General features: G+C 40.3%; 6 protein-coding genes across 6 annotated transcripts; 3 read left to right on the top strand and 3 right to left on the bottom strand. All coding sequences in view use genetic code 12, as the record gives it.

Moving 5' to 3' along the window:
* The first annotated feature begins 469 nt into the window (after window positions 1-469).
* On the top strand, window positions 470-2,277 carry RJT20DRAFT_137644 (uncharacterized protein). Its single transcript, XM_064918579.1, has 4 exons — window positions 470-968; window positions 1,150-1,249; window positions 1,273-1,465; window positions 1,830-2,277. Exons 1-4 carry the CDS (start codon window positions 728-730, stop codon window positions 2,268-2,270), a joined length of 975 nt encoding a protein of 324 aa, XP_064776591.1. The 5' UTR covers window positions 470-727; the 3' UTR covers window positions 2,271-2,277.
* Window positions 2,278-2,676: 399 nt separating this feature from the next.
* RJT20DRAFT_152019 (uncharacterized protein) lies at window positions 2,677-4,804 on the top strand. The gene has a single exon (XM_064919064.1). It carries the CDS (start codon window positions 2,775-2,777, stop codon window positions 4,743-4,745), a length of 1,971 nt encoding a protein of 656 aa, XP_064776590.1. The 5' UTR covers window positions 2,677-2,774; the 3' UTR covers window positions 4,746-4,804.
* Window positions 4,805-4,954: 150 nt separating this feature from the next.
* RJT20DRAFT_123542 (uncharacterized protein) lies at window positions 4,955-6,159 on the top strand. The gene has a single exon (XM_064915970.1). The coding sequence runs from the start codon at window positions 5,071-5,073 to the stop codon at window positions 5,968-5,970; it is 900 nt and encodes a 299-aa protein (XP_064776589.1). The 5' UTR covers window positions 4,955-5,070; the 3' UTR covers window positions 5,971-6,159.
* TPS3 (trehalose 6-phosphate synthase/phosphatase complex subunit) lies at window positions 6,160-10,047 on the bottom strand. Its single transcript, XM_064915969.1, has 2 exons — window positions 9,755-10,047; window positions 6,160-9,608 (listed from the first exon to the last, which is right to left on the bottom strand). Exons 1-2 carry the CDS (start codon window positions 9,775-9,777, stop codon window positions 6,299-6,301), a joined length of 3,333 nt encoding a protein of 1,110 aa, XP_064776588.1. The 5' UTR covers window positions 9,778-10,047; the 3' UTR covers window positions 6,160-6,298.
* Window positions 10,048-11,298: 1,251 nt separating this feature from the next.
* Window positions 11,299-13,401, bottom strand: RJT20DRAFT_131706 (uncharacterized protein; the record flags this gene model as incomplete). Its single annotated transcript, XM_064918068.1, has 1 exon — window positions 11,299-13,401. The coding sequence occupies one exon, from the start codon at window positions 13,399-13,401 to the stop codon at window positions 11,299-11,301; it is 2,103 nt and encodes a 700-aa protein (XP_064776587.1).
* A 517-nt stretch (window positions 13,402-13,918) lies between these two features.
* Window positions 13,919-14,977, bottom strand: RJT20DRAFT_143480 (ubiquitin domain-containing protein DSK2; the record flags this gene model as incomplete). Its single annotated transcript, XM_064918665.1, has 1 exon — window positions 13,919-14,977. The coding sequence occupies one exon, from the start codon at window positions 14,975-14,977 to the stop codon at window positions 13,919-13,921; it is 1,059 nt and encodes a 352-aa protein (XP_064776586.1).
* Window positions 14,978-15,079: the final 102 nt, after the last annotated feature.

Genomic DNA, 15,079 nt, shown 5'->3' with positions numbered 1-15,079 from the left:
AAGATAGATAAATGCGTTGGAAACTGACAGACATGATATTGAATGTCGAAGTAGTCTCTTGCCAAGAGAGTTTGAATTGACAGAAGAATATTATACGGAGTTGAAAAGAGAAAGAGGAAGAATAAATGCGTGTTTTAGTAGTGCCATGGGAAGGGACAATGGAGTAAGTTGGAAGAGTGTGAGTTTAACTGAACGTTTCCTCAAACCATTGACTACTTCAGTAATCTAGGTCAGTACAACGGAGAAATACCATTAAAATTGTTGTAGTATCTTTAATACAGTGAAAAATTTGTTTCCAAGTACCAGTGCATATATTATGGTAACACACCAATATATTTTAAATACTAGTCGGCATAATTCAACTTACACTTGCGTAGTATCGTTAGCCTTTTTTTCCATATAAAAAGACATAATTGCACTTAGTAATCTTAGTCATGAGTAGCATAATGTACTTCCCAAGTCCTAGTAACCATACTAAGAATGCGGAATACACGATCAAATGCCAAGAAGAGGGAAAGTGACCTTGGTAGGGAAATACGCATGGCAATGTATGTTCTTAATCGTTTACCTGGTCATCTTGCTCATTCCATCATAGATTGTGGAAATGGAAGTCTCTTATACGTCTTGGCTATTATGGAAGGACCCTACCAACAAGCTGCTATCAATAAATTAGCTAAGGTACCTATTGTTTTAGACCACAAACAGGAAATAATTGGCATATCTTAGTATGTTTCATCTCACAAGCACGACGTTATGGCAACTAGTCAGAGTACATCCAAATGTGAAATTCAAGAGATTAAAAGTAGAATATGATCTTTTCGTTGCCATTCACAAGCAGTCACACTCTCCAAAGAGAGTCTTCTCCAATGCCGAAATTGTCGAATTGGATTTCAGAGAGGGAACCAGTGACTTTGATAAATATGGGTATAATTTGAAAGTGGTCAATACCGACTTGAGCTTGATAAAAAGTGGAAATCAGGGGAAATTATTCTCACGACGATTCTGGTGATAATGTTGAAATTGCTAAACTTCGAGATAGCGATTTTGGAGGAATATCGAACTATTGACTATTGATGTAATTTGCCTATTATACTGTTTGAAAGATTTGAAAGGTTGAAGCAATTCGTATTGACAATCTTATTTCCACAGAGCATTGTACATTTCCCGAGGGCATTGAAGAATTAGAACTATATGGCGGAGATTTAACTTGCTTGAGCGGATTCGATAAGTATAAGAATTTGGAAATCAGGTAAATAGGGTTGTATTTCCTAGATCCTTGAGAACATTGGATATTAGACAAATAGACCAGCCTTCACCACTTTCACTTGAAACAAACATAATGAGCAAGGCATTTCAAATTCCAAGTAAATTGGAGGAGTTGACAATGTGGGGTTACAGTGGTTCAGCCTCGTTGATACTACCATCGTTGACTGTTCTTGATATACAGATTGAAGAGATTGTCAATGTAATATTTCCTTTCTGTGTTCAAAACTTGACACTCTCCTTAGTGTATAAATTTGATCTTTATGAGATCAGGGAATGCAATTCATTGGGATTTAGAATGCAATTCATTGGGATTTACTAACTATATTCCTGTATCATCGAAGACATGCCCATACTGGTCTTTCCTACCAGTCTAAAGGAATTGAGTTTGAACACCTGCGACTTCAATGGTACTCCAAACAACCTTCATATTAATATTTCTTCATTATGCCGCTTAGAAATCTTCCAAATGGACGTTACATTACAAGGTCCAAGATTAGATTGAGCCATTCATTATTGGAAAATACCTACCCAAATCTCTACAGGATCTATCATGCTCCTTTCAGCCATATAAACAGACTAAAAGTGTAGTCTTGGATGAGAATTGCCTGTTGCCTCCACTTTTAAAGAAATTGCACATAAAGGCCTCCAATGCGGTATTGACCCCAGGCTGGCAACTACCAAAAGGATTGGAGGTTTTAAGATTGGAAGGAATTCAGTCATCCTTCCTTTTCTCAGAACTTAAATTACCAGGTTCATTGAGAGATATAGATATAACCAGATGCAATATTCATATGACGGGAGCTATATTCCCAAAGCACTTGGGATCTTTGCATTTCCTTCCCCTTTGGATTGATGGCAGCGAGCTGGAGAGAGAGTTGTTTTTCAATACGGATACGATTGAACGTGAGCGTGAGAGATACGACTCAGCTGAGATCAAGCTAAAAGCAACTAATTTGTTGTCCCTTGAGTGGGTTTCATGGCAGAAAAAGAATGGATTTTATTAACTATTATGCTTCCTTGCTACATTTTTCTTGCCCCAATATTGAAGAGTTTCATCAAAGTGTATTCTATAGCGAATGAGCGATATTAGTACAGTTGCTTTGTGTTCACTTTAAATGAGTTATTCTCTATGCTATTCTCTACATATAAATGTAACTCAATGTAACGTAGCAATGAGGAGAATATTCTTGCTCGAGCTCAATAACACAACACATAACATTTAATATTGAAGTCAAAGCGCCTCACGTATTGCAACCTTCTTTCTTAATCAGGCAATAAGCGAAGCTCGTAAACTCAAGCGAATATCACAGCCACTCCTATTTAAGCGATGACGTAAGCCTTCACCCCACTAAGTCTATAACCTAGATTAGATATCTATAAGGCTTAGTTGAAAGATCATTGACATTATTGCAGCAAAGTGATAAGAATATCATAAGTTCAAGGATTATTGCAGCAAATTGATAATTTTCATCAATTCATGGCAGAAAAGTCTCGTAACCTTAGTGAGAATGCTGATATTATCGAAGGTGTTCAGGAACGAGAATGCAGAGAAACGCGAGGAAACTATTACCAAAGGACCTGCTAAGCCCTCAAAGTCGGAAATTTCATCAAAGGTACCTAAAGTTGTGAGTATATTATATCGTTTACCCGATGATGTGGTTTTGAAAATAGTTGATTTGCTCTCTCAGAGCCAATTATACGCCTTTGCAGTAGCACCTGGGCCCTGCCAACAGCATGCACTTGCAAGATTTGTCTACATTCCTCTCATTATTGATGATATGCAGTGTCTGCAATATGCTAGCATTGGGTGGTTTCATCTTACAAGCAAGTCATTTGCTCAATTCATTCAAATGCATCCAGATGCGAGGTTCAAAAGACTAATAATTGATAGTGAGCTTCTTATCGTCCTTCTTTTAAAGTCGAGCTATCCCAACATAGGGTTCTCGAATGCTGAAATCATCGAAATAGAACATTCTGATCTAATTCTTGAATTTGATAAGTATGACTATAATTTCAATGTAAATAGCACCTCCTTTATTTGGTTCAACGCTTTACTAAACATTGACTTTCTACCGAAGTCAACTGTTGAAATTAGCGAGTTTTCTCATCGCTTTTTATGGTTTGACCAATTCCTTTCTATGACTCATGTTGTTTCCCCCACCATACCCAAGGGGGTAAAGAAACTAGACTACTCCAGATTGGTTGTTACGTCAGACAATTTGACAATACTTCCTGAAAATATCGAGTTGCTAACATGTAATATTATATGCGGGCAAGATTCATTCCTGTTGGCTAATTTCAGAAAGTTGAAGACAGTATCCCTTTGTTTTAACACATTGACTTCAACAGAAAATAGCAAGTTTCCCGATGACATTGAAGATATCGAAGTATATGGATCAGCTTTAAACAACTTCTATGGATTTGATAAGTACGAGAAGTTGAAAAAACTCAAATTACACATATTACCACAAGCTGTTGAAACTTTGTTTGGAAAGACCACTTTCCCTAAGACATTGACGTGTTTAGATATCAGAGAAAAGGTGTTGGTGGATGTGACACTTACTAATGAGTTTGAAATCCCTTCAAATTTAACAGAATTGAGGATAATTGTAAATGGAAGAGTAGAAAGTTTGGAATTTCCCCCAAACTTGGAAATACTTGAGTTGAGTCTACTAGAAATCAATTGCATTATAAAATTGCCTGAAAGACTCTCCAATTTATCTCTTTACAGAATCGGAAAGGATATGCTACATGAAATTGGAGGTTGCCTTTCACTTAAAAGGTTGACCTTACGGGATTGTGACTTTGACGAAGCCAGTCCATCATTCCCTTCAAGTTTGATTGAATTGCACCTCACAGAATGTAGATTTGAATGTTCAACAGACAAAGTCCGTTCCATTTTGCAGCCATTACAGCACCTACAGACTATTAAGATCAAGACAGAGGCGGATTTTGTGCATGTTGTTAAATTTATCTTAGATGGAACAATCTTTGCAGACTCGCTAAAACAGCTATCAATCGAACTACGGCCTCATGATATCCAAGCTGAAAATGTGGTTCTTGGAAAGAACTGCAAGTTGCCAGCGTATTTGGAGGAATTAAGGATTTCATCTATGCACATGAGTCTCGGTTCTGGTTTGAAACTTCCGAAGTCATTAAAGATCTTGGATTTAGAGTATTTCAGAGAAGAGTTCTTATTATCCAGTTTTGTTTTATCCCCCGAATTGACTAAAATTCGTATTATGAATTGCAATATTTACTTGAGAGGAACTCAGTTTCCAGCTCTGTTGAGGACCTTGTATTTCCATCCCATGTGGTTGAACATGAACAGAGAATTTAACGATAAATGGAAGAAGCAGAATATAAAGGAAATCAATGCAACTAATTTGGGGTCCTTAGAGTGGTTTACCTTGACCGTTGACTTTCAATATAAATTTGACAAAGGGAAATTTCATTTCATAGAGTACTCAGTGAAATAATAATAGAAGAATAAGAAGCACTACAAATATATACATTAATACAAAATTTCCACATCCACTAGTATAGTCGGTGTCATTCACTTGGAAGCATAAGAAAACCAATAAAACCAACACAGAAACCATCACAGAAACTAACAATGCATTGTAAACTTAGACTACCAGTCTATGAACCTCAAACTAACAACCCCCAAAAGCCCCTTTATTTCTTCCCTTCCTGCACATCTTCAGTCTCATACTTAAGAGAAACGAAGGCTCTATTAAATTAATACATAAATTTATATGTTTATCTCTTTCTCTTCTTCTTTAACTAACTAGGTTATAAGAAATGGATTCGTTCGAAGCTGCAACGCAGTTTTCTCAGATACTTCGTGCACTTACCCCGGCATTGCCCAATCTCGTTCGAGCAGCACATTTTGCCCTCAAATACTCGGAGTCTGAAGACTATCTCTTCCCTTCAATAGTGGACATCTTACACGATAAGAATATTGAAATAAACACGAAATCGACGATCTTCCAATTCATAGAAGTGCTCGTCAACGAGTCCTTCTACTTCTCAAAACAACCGAAGTACAACTATCCATATATTCAAAGCATCAAGGAAGCTCTTCCGCAAATGATCCTCTGTGTTCTTCCAGGAACCAACAATGCCAATATCCACAATGTCTATGCCAGTTTGAAGAGCATAACAAAACACTTTAAGATAGAGTGCACCAGTTATATAGAAGAATTCGACTCAGATCTTCTCCATGAGCAAGACTTGGAAAGTTTAGAAAAGGATTTGCCCTTTCCAGACGTCAATCTCGAGGATGAACTTGAATTTGTAGATCCATTGGTTTCGGCATGGAAGTTGCTAGTGAGAAAGAAAAGACAAAGTCAATACGAACGTGTTAGATTGCTAAAACATAATGAAGTAATAAACAAGGAAATTACCGAGGATGACGTGTTTAATATCAAAGAGAAGACAGATAGAGCTCCAGATAGACTCTCCAAAAGGCAAATTTTGGCTAGAATGGAAGACGACAGAGAGGGGCACAAGAGATCCAAAGAAACACTCTGGTTGGTGAATAGACCAGTAAATTCAACATACATAACAGAGGACGAGTTTCTAAGTCACTACTGGAATAAATATAATGCTTTGACTCCAGAAGATGATAAAGCATTCTTAAGCAGTCTCGAAGAATTGAATGCTCTTGTGGGAGACAGTTATAAAGATAAGCAATTTTAAGAAAGGATAAGGTTGCTGAAATTTGCTATAGGTAATAACATAGGCTACCAAGACAGAATAATTAAAAAGTCAAAACATAACAAGTTAATGCTTTTGGAGGTTTAAGCACAAATAACAAGCGAATGCTAAATAGAACGACCTCATGACCAACGTTACCAGTTTGTATTACATAGATGGGATTGAATGTATAATAAATAATAGAATTAACATATATTTTATCAAACAAACTTACGATGTTCATTTTTCGGTATGATTATTAAATAATTTGCTAAATACTTTCCCGTCTTGCGGAATATATTCTAGGATATGCTGATAAGTCTTTCGTCACCTATACCGATCTGAAGATTCCTAGGAGTTCATTCTTTCCTCTGACACTGTAGTTGGCACTGGTCTTAACCTCGGATTCTGATCCCAACATCATCACTGTCAATGCGTTATCAAGTTCACCCACAGAGCGCAACGTATTAGTGTACTCATAACTTGGTTCATCGATTGGCGTAGAACCACCACCAAAGAAGACTGAAGTGACTCCTTTCAGCGTCTTTCCGCTCTCCACTGGCGAATTAAGCAATGGCAACAATTGCTCATAGCTTCTGTCAGTGACAGGTGTACTTGGCATATTACTGGGTGACACTTGTTTAACTCTGTATTTCTGGATCAACGTTTCAGGATCGACTCCGACTTTCTTTTGGTTGTAGTATGATATTATAAATTTCAATGCTTTGAGCGAAAGCTGGTTTTGTTGTACAATAACCACGTTACGAATCAACGTTGCATGGACATCATAATCGTCCTGGAAGATGGTATTAATGTGTTGAATAGTATCTCCCATTGCATCAAGACTTCTCTCTCTGTCTTCTACAAATGATTTTCCAGCGTGGAAACGGATGGTACAGTCCTCCACTTCACAGAATGAACCGGGCAAACGTTCAACCTTCGATTGTATGAATTGAGTCACCTGTGGCATCCATGACTCCAACTCTGACTCGTCGACAGTTGAAATCCACTTCTTAGACCCAATTAGTTTGATGTAGCCACCGTTCTCAGCAATAAGTCCTAAGTTAGGAAATCTTCTGTACATACTGTCCAAATCCTTTCGCCTTAAGAAACTGATCAAGTAGACGTAATTTCTTGGATCTTCAACAAGGTTAGACAATAACGACGCTATTCTGCCTGGCTCTGAGAAAGGTCCCTTTCCAGTAACGGCTGCGTGGGATCTTCTATCTGAGTCGGTAGCAAGACTTGTAGTAGCCACAGGCGTTTCGAAATTCAAGAAGAATAATCGTCTTCCGCTTTTGCTATCTCTATAAAATGAGTCAAAGATCTCTTTAGTCAAATGGCTAAGGTGAATCAGATTTCTTCTCTGATCCTTTTCCCACGCATCATTGATACTTTGCATGCAACTTTCAACCCAGTGCTTTGAATCTCTTGTGAGGACAATGTCAGAGCAATTCTTCCATCTTAGCTTCTTTTCACGGCTATCCATGGTAAGCAGTTCCAAGAAAGCCTCAGAGAACTTTTTGATATCCCATGGGTTGATAAGAATAGCTCCCTTTCCTCCACAACTGAGTAAAGATGCCGAACCTGTGAATTCGGAAAGTATAAGAGGAGAATTTTTCTCGCTGGTTGCTGTAATGAATTCATGACAAGTCAAGTTGAGACCTTCTCTCATGGATGCAACAACAAACACGTCAGCTTCACACTGTAAAGCAAGATATTGGTTAAACTCGATATCTTTTTGAAGAAAAACCACCGGTCTCGATACTGAGATGTTGTCTGGAAGCGAATTGATTCTTGTGACAATTTGCATGATTTCAGCTTCGTAATCAGGATCATGGCTACCACCAATACAAATTTGAATAAAGACAGTTGTGTCTATATACTCACGGTTATTTGAAAGGAACTTTTCGTAAGCTAACAACTTCTGTTTCATGCCTCTTAATTTGTCTAGCTTATCTCTGCTCACTATCAAGTTCTGTCCTTTCCAGCGATCTCTGATTAATTGTCTCCAATCACTCACTTCCTCGCTTTCCACTACTTCACTCAACAGGTTGGCATCAATACCGACAGGACAGCTATTCACCGTAGTGAGACTTCCCTCAAAAGATACACCGTACTCATTGGTATCGGCTAATAGTAATCGGTTACAAGTTTGGAGGAAATGTCTAACATACTCCTCTGTCTGGAATGAAATGCTGTTTGCACCCAACATTCCCTTAAGGATATCTGTTCTCTGGGCAAAGCACCTGAAGACTTCCGACGATGGGAATGATACATGTAAAAATAAACCTATTTTGGCATTTGGCAACTTCTCTCTGACCATCAAAGGTACCAACAAAAGATGGTAGTCATGGATCCATATCATGTTCTCGGGATCATTGGGATCTGCAGCTCCATTTTCTCTCTTGTAAACCTCCACAATCTTGTCAGCAATGAGCTGGTTCAATAGTTTATAGTGGCCCCAAGAATGGTCTTCAAATGCTTTAGATTTTGGGTCGTCAGGTATCTGATAGTGGAATGTCGGCCAAAGGATTTGCTTACAAAATGACTTATAATGACCTTGGAATGTGATATCGTTGGGAAATACTGCCTCTGAATGGTATCTAGTTCTTAATGTGTCTGCTATGTCGTTAGTTACATTTTTTGGAACAGAATCGCTAGGCATTGCGAGGGTTCCGACCCATTTGGGATTGTGCATAACGCCGTCTTCTACGCTTAGCTTGACTGCTTTTGTTACAGAAACATTGCCTTTTCCAGCAAAAACTACCTTCCAGGGTGTTGTTTCAAAGATATTGGCTTGATTGTCGAACATTCCTTCGATATCTGGGTTAGAAAAGCCACCAAAAGGAGCCAATTTGTTCTCTCCACGTCCATGAACCAAATCGTTGTAGTTGTGCTCGAAGTCGTCAGCTTGACCCCGCAATTTCTCGGCCTGAGAGGCCTCGTTGTCATCAACTTTCAGTTTCTGCTCTGGAAAATGTCGTTGATAGTCTTCCTGTTCTTCTGCTATCACAAGCGAGTTTGCACTGCTGTTGCTATGTAATGTGAAGCCTGTTCTGCCCAAAGCTGAGCGTGCACGAAGAAGCCCAGGATGAGACGGAACGAGATTCGTGCTCGAAGACGAGAGATTCGCCAAGTTTGTCGCCAGGCGGTTAATTCTTAGTGAAGGCAGACCGATTTCATCGTTCTTGTTTTTGTTCTTGGGGTCTACTACTGAACTTTGTACCACCACGTTGCTGAACCGTGAACGTGGTTGGATATACTGAGGACCGAGTTTTTCATTGAGAGTATCGGTCAATTGGCTGTTTGGTTCGTTGGAACCCTTTCTTCTTCGGAAATAATTGTAAAAGAACTCTTCCGGAGTTTCTTCCGACTCTTGTTTCGAGGCATTGAGGCTATTCAAGTCCGCATGGTGGTGTCTTGGAGAAGACGAGACTGGAGTATGAGTTTGGGAATTGGCTTTACTGAGAGAAGGAAGAATCGAGCTCAGTGGAGCGCCGATTGGGATCGGAGTTGAGCCACTACGATAAGTGGCTGACTCTAAGATCTGAGGCACGGGAGTGGCTTCACGGAGATTGAGGGCATTCAAGTCCGCTTGCTGGCCGTTTACCTCGAACTGAACCGTGTAAGGTAAGAATCTATACAATGGCGGCTGTTAGTACAGTGTTGGTTAAGTGGTAGATAGTGAAAAAAAAGGGTCAATCTGGAGAGAAAACCGGGGAAAAGGGTGATTCCTTGGGGTGTTCTCGTGTGAGAAAATCGCTGAAAATCGGCGGATACGTACAAGGAGCCTATTATAACTGTCATTGAAGTTTCTGGGAAGAAAGGACTAATATTGTGGATATTACACCAGCTATATGAGTTTCTAGTGTCTGTCTATCTTTCCATAAGGAAGTGTATGTGCCTTTATATAACGCAGGTGCCTCAAGCAATCAAACGTAAAAAGCAACTTTCCAGAGAATTCCGGAGGAAGACGTGGTCACGTGCCAGAGGCTTTTATTGGCTTTTATAGGCTTTTATAGTTTTTATTCGGTGGGGGAGAAGGAAGTGAGAGGTGTGATTGTGGGAGGAGAGGTGTTGAGAGTGCCATTTAGCGCCCCTTCTTAAGGGAAAGCGCCCCTTCTTAAGGGGAAGAGCAAGGTGGGGATGAGATATGAGAGGTTTTTCTATGAGAGGGAAGAGCAGTGGAGGGAAGAGGAGGCAGAGGCAGAGGAGAGTAAGGAATGGTTGCTGTGTAAGTTGGGTGGTGGTGGTGTGGTAGGCATCATTATAATGAGAGGATATGAGTGGGTTAAGTGGTGATGGTAAAAAAAAATGGGTCACCGTAACACCATAACTATGAACATTAAACTATAAACTATATACTATACCCTCCTGGAACAATTGAATTGAATTGAATTGAATGGAATTGATATGGTTAATGGGAGAGCTGAATTCAATGGAATGGAATCGAATCGAAATCGAGAAATGGAACTGGAAATGGAAATGGAAAAAAATACAATTAATAATATTTTGTTGCTACAGTGCTTGCTAAAACTGTACGTATCCTCTCAATTAGTGTAAGGTACATATATTATATTTGCTATTGAGTTTATAATTTGTATGTATGTGGTGTGTGTGTGTGATGTATGTACTTATGTACTTGAGTACTTATGTATGTATGTATAATTTATGGAACCGCACCGCATGGCATCTTTTAGTAGTTCTTTCCGTTTCTACTACTTTCGGTTCCATTGCCATTGCCAATGCCAATGCCTGTTCCACGTCTCTCTTCAATATTGTTGCTATTTCGTCCAGATCACAGATCCATAAAGATCGGTATTCTACAGAGAATCTATATTGAGCAATCCTTCCTGAATTTCACTTTTCATTTTTCATATTTCACATTTCACGTTTCACGTTTCACAATTATAGAGATCTTCTAGGAACATGGCCACGGCCACGGCCACGGCCACGGCCTCGATTGTCCCTCCTTCAATTCCTGAAAAGAATTACCTTTTCCGTTTCCCTTTTCCTTTCTAATTCCTCTCCCATTTACACACCTACATACTTTTCTTCGCTGTTCTTTGAGCTTCTCTGGCCATGTGTATATTCACTGACCAAAAGTTCCAGAATTCCAGAACCCCCTTTTTGTACGGATTATAATCAGAGGGACTGTACTGTACCATGACCCCTTTAGGACTCGGCAGGAACACCGTATTTTGTGGGAGCCAACAATTTACTCATTATTATTGCTACTCCGTAATTATTTTAGTCTTGTAAGTATATTAAAAGAGGAAGAGAACTGCATATTCGTGGATGTGCTATATGACAAGTAATAATATGGTGTTACACATCTTCGAAGTCGTCTTCGCTCTCGGAGTTGCTATCTTGGAATGCGGAACTGCCTAATTCTATGTTAATGGTATTGGAGCCGTTTTCGCTGGTAATTTGCGGTACGGTCTTCTGTGCAACAGATCCACCTTTATTGGTATCCTCTTCTTCAGAACGCATGGCACTCTCCAACTCAGCTTCAAGATCGTCACTCATGTCGATATCGCTGTCATTATGGTCAAACTGCATATCAAAAGAATTTCCTGGCTCAATGCCTGTGGGCTCCAGCAAGTGTGTATCTTCCTGCACCTCTGAAGTCTTGGTATCACTAGCAGCTATAGTTTTACTGCCAATTGTAACTACTGGTACTTCCGTTTCCGGATTTGCATCTTTGACACCTATTTCGACCGTAGCTGGAACGTCCAGCGCAAAGTTGAAATCAGGAAATTCTTGGTGTTGGTCATTGTCTTCGTCACTGTCGTCGTCGTCCAGAGCCTGTGTGATTCCTGGAAATCCAAACTCAATGGTGTTCTTCTCCTGTTCTTCTCTCTCTTTACGTGCTTTTTCTGCTAGGATCTCTTCGATCTTTCTTCTTTTCCTTGTTTCAGCTATCCTCACTCCTTTGATGACCGATTTGAACTCTTCGTCTATAATATTTTTAAAGTAAGAATCGATCGCCAGAGTACGTTTGCCATCTGCATAAGGCGAATAGTATGTTTCAGCTTTCATGTATATGTTTGACTCTCTCAATTGCTTCTTTTTGATTATTTCCTCTTCCTTCTTGAGGAAGATTTGTCTTCTTTTCTCGGCATACGCTACAATATCGAAAGCTTTGGTCTCCACGACTTTGCGCTCCACCTTAGATGCTTCTTTGGGTTCCTCTGTGCCAAGAGCAGGCACATCAGTAGATGACTCTGTGACTGCGTTTTCTTCACTTTGCTCTGATTTATCTGTGGGTTCGGGTTCGGGTTTTTTATCAAGTATTATTTCCTCTGGAAGAGGCGTTTCCACGTCAGAGGCATTGAACCTGTCATTTGGCCCTTCGCTCATCACGCTATTTTCATTATCACTCTCGTCAACCTCTGGCATTGTGCTTAACTCTTTTTCAAAGCTTAGTCTCCATTGCTTTTCGTCGTCTTCAATTAAGTTATACAATGACTTCTCCGTTAACCTTGACTCTTCAACTAATTTCAATCTGAGTTCCTTCAAATCTGTGAGGGTTTTCATGTACTGAGGTGTATTCTGGTATGTGTAGTCTGGGGGTAAATCTGGGAAATATGAAGGAATGTAGCTAGGTTTCTCAACTCCTCGTGGAACAAGTTCCGCTATTTGATAATGCTCATTTGTGAAAAATGGCAAAGAAGGGTCATTTTCATCAAGATTGAGTTCTTGTGATTCCAAATTTTTCTGTATTTCAATAGTCTCCTTCTCTACTGTTTCTATTTGGCTTTTGATATCTGCAGATATTATACCCTTGCTATCTTCTATTTCTCTGATATATGTTTGTGGGTCGATGTGTCTCAACCTGAGGAAAAGTTTCACATCGCTGAGAGTCGGTTTTCTTCTTCTCTGCAACTGGGTACATTCACGTAATGTGCTTATTATGTCATGTAAGTATTTAACTGTTAAATCTGTCAATTGGTGAAGAAATTCTTGTGAACAATGATAACCTCTTGCCTCCATTGCAATGGCCAATACCTTGGTTAATTGATAGTCCATTGGATCCATTCCTAGCACAGTTTTCACAGGCTCATTGACGAGTGCTTGTAAGTCCGGTGAAAGACGTCTTTTGCTTGGTTCTATATACTGTGAGTCGACGGTGCTGACTGTTGATATTGTTATGCCTGAACCTGACGAATTGATTATGCCTTGAAACGTCTGTCTTTCTCTGGTATTTTCCACTGGAATTCCGCTTAAAGGCGCTTCAATGGTACCTGCTGTCACCCCGATGGATTCAGGACTCTTTTTGACGTCTTCTGGGGTGAGTTCTCTACCTATTGATGGGCCTTGGTCCATTCTTTCACCATCCATTGTGCTAATCAAATTCAGACCAGAACCCTCAATTTTCACCGACACATCGCCACTTTTACTGGAATTTTCTGTGGTGTCGCTGCTCATGCTGCGAATTCTATGAATTCTACAATACAGCGCTATGAAAGAACGCTTGCTTACCAGTATTAATACTATAAACAATAGAACCCTACAATCATAAACTATCGTCTTCTTCTTCCTTTTCAACTGCCATACATTAAATAATCGATTACAAAGAATAGCGCTAAAAACAGAACGGAAAAAAACTATCTTACATGCACGTCCGCGAGTTGGTAGATTTGGCGTGCGGCAGGGGCCTTTAAGTGAGGTAGTATGAGGAGACAGGAGAGTGCAGGAGACTGTTATGGCCATGTTATGGCTTATTGATAGGGTGAGTTCATGGGATTGTTGTTGGATGGTAGTGTTAAGGTGTCAAGGTGTTAATGTGTTGTTGATATTGGATAGTGGGGAGAATTTGAGTTTGAAATGAGCATAAAATTGTATCGAACTGAATGGGCAATATGTAGCAAAGTGACTACTACACCTTAGTTTAGTGTGTGTACAGCAATAGTGAAACTTTTCAACACTAGTGCAAACAAATTCATTAATTTCCACCCAACAAATACTCAATGGCACCCTGAACACTTCCTCCCGTGCGTCTAAGTGCCTCGATGTTTCTGTCAAAGTCAAAAAAGCCCATATCATTGAGTTGTCTCAACTGACTCTCGTATCTCTCTTCTGGTGGGCGGTTGTCCACAGGCGCAGCAGCAGCTGGGGCTCCACCAGCACCTCCAAACATTGAGAATGGGTCTACTGGAGGAAGACCGTTGGGAAACAACGAAGCAAATGGGTTGGCAGCAGCATTAGGAGTGCTAGCAGCTGAATCTCCACTAGTCTCTGATGCACCGCCTTCTACATTGGGATTGGCACCTGGTGCTGGGAATGCATTGGTAGCGCCTCCAGCTCCACCAAATCCGGGGAAACCTCCGGCTCCTCTTTGCAATTGCATCATAGAACGCATCATTTCCGGGTTGGATATCATTTGTCTGAAGAAAGGACTCTGGAGCATTTCTCTTACTTGGGGACCCATGGCACGGAATTGTGGATTCTGGTTAATCATGAAGTCCAACATCTGTGGGTTCGAAAGCATGGCGTTCATGCTCTCTTGAAACTGTGGGTTAGACATCATTTGACTGAGTTGTTCTGGATCAGGCATACCTGAATTCATGCCTCCATCTGGGCCAAACATAGAAGCCGAAGGCAATTGGGTGTAACCGGCGTATCTGGCACCTGTGAGATCCGCAAGAGGGTTGAATGAACCTTGCCCAGAGGCAATATTAGATGGTACACCGGCGCTGGCACTGGTGGTGGCTGCTGGAGCCGTAGTTGCGGTCGAGTCGGATGTCGCATTTCCGGCCGTGGCCTTTGAAGCAGCACTTTTCACCATGTGGATAGTGTGTCCGGACTGGACCTTGTATGAAGCAATGGTCTCTGAGTCTTTCAACACCTTACCGGAGTAAATCAAACGTTGGCGGTCTGCTGGGATATCTGATTGTTCTGCGATTTGGCCCTTGAGCTCGAGCACCGTGATGGTAGGCGAGACGGAGAGCTCGTATTTGGTATCACCTGAAGACTTGATTGTGATAGAAATAGGGTCTGACATTGTGGGTTAAATGGGGGGTTTCGCGATTTTCTACCGTTTAGTTCAATTCTGCGGCCTTTTATCAAGAAATCCCGTGTACTTTCGCTTCCAATTGTAAAGAAA

Source organism: Scheffersomyces xylosifermentans, assembly GCF_036884685.1.
Source record: "Scheffersomyces xylosifermentans strain CBS 12540 chromosome Unknown RJT20scaffold_1, whole genome shotgun sequence".
Classification (NCBI taxonomy): Eukaryota; Fungi; Ascomycota; class Pichiomycetes; order Serinales; family Debaryomycetaceae; genus Scheffersomyces; species Scheffersomyces xylosifermentans.
Note: the sequence above shows the minus strand (reverse complement) of the source record. Positions and strands in the feature narration are given on the sequence as shown.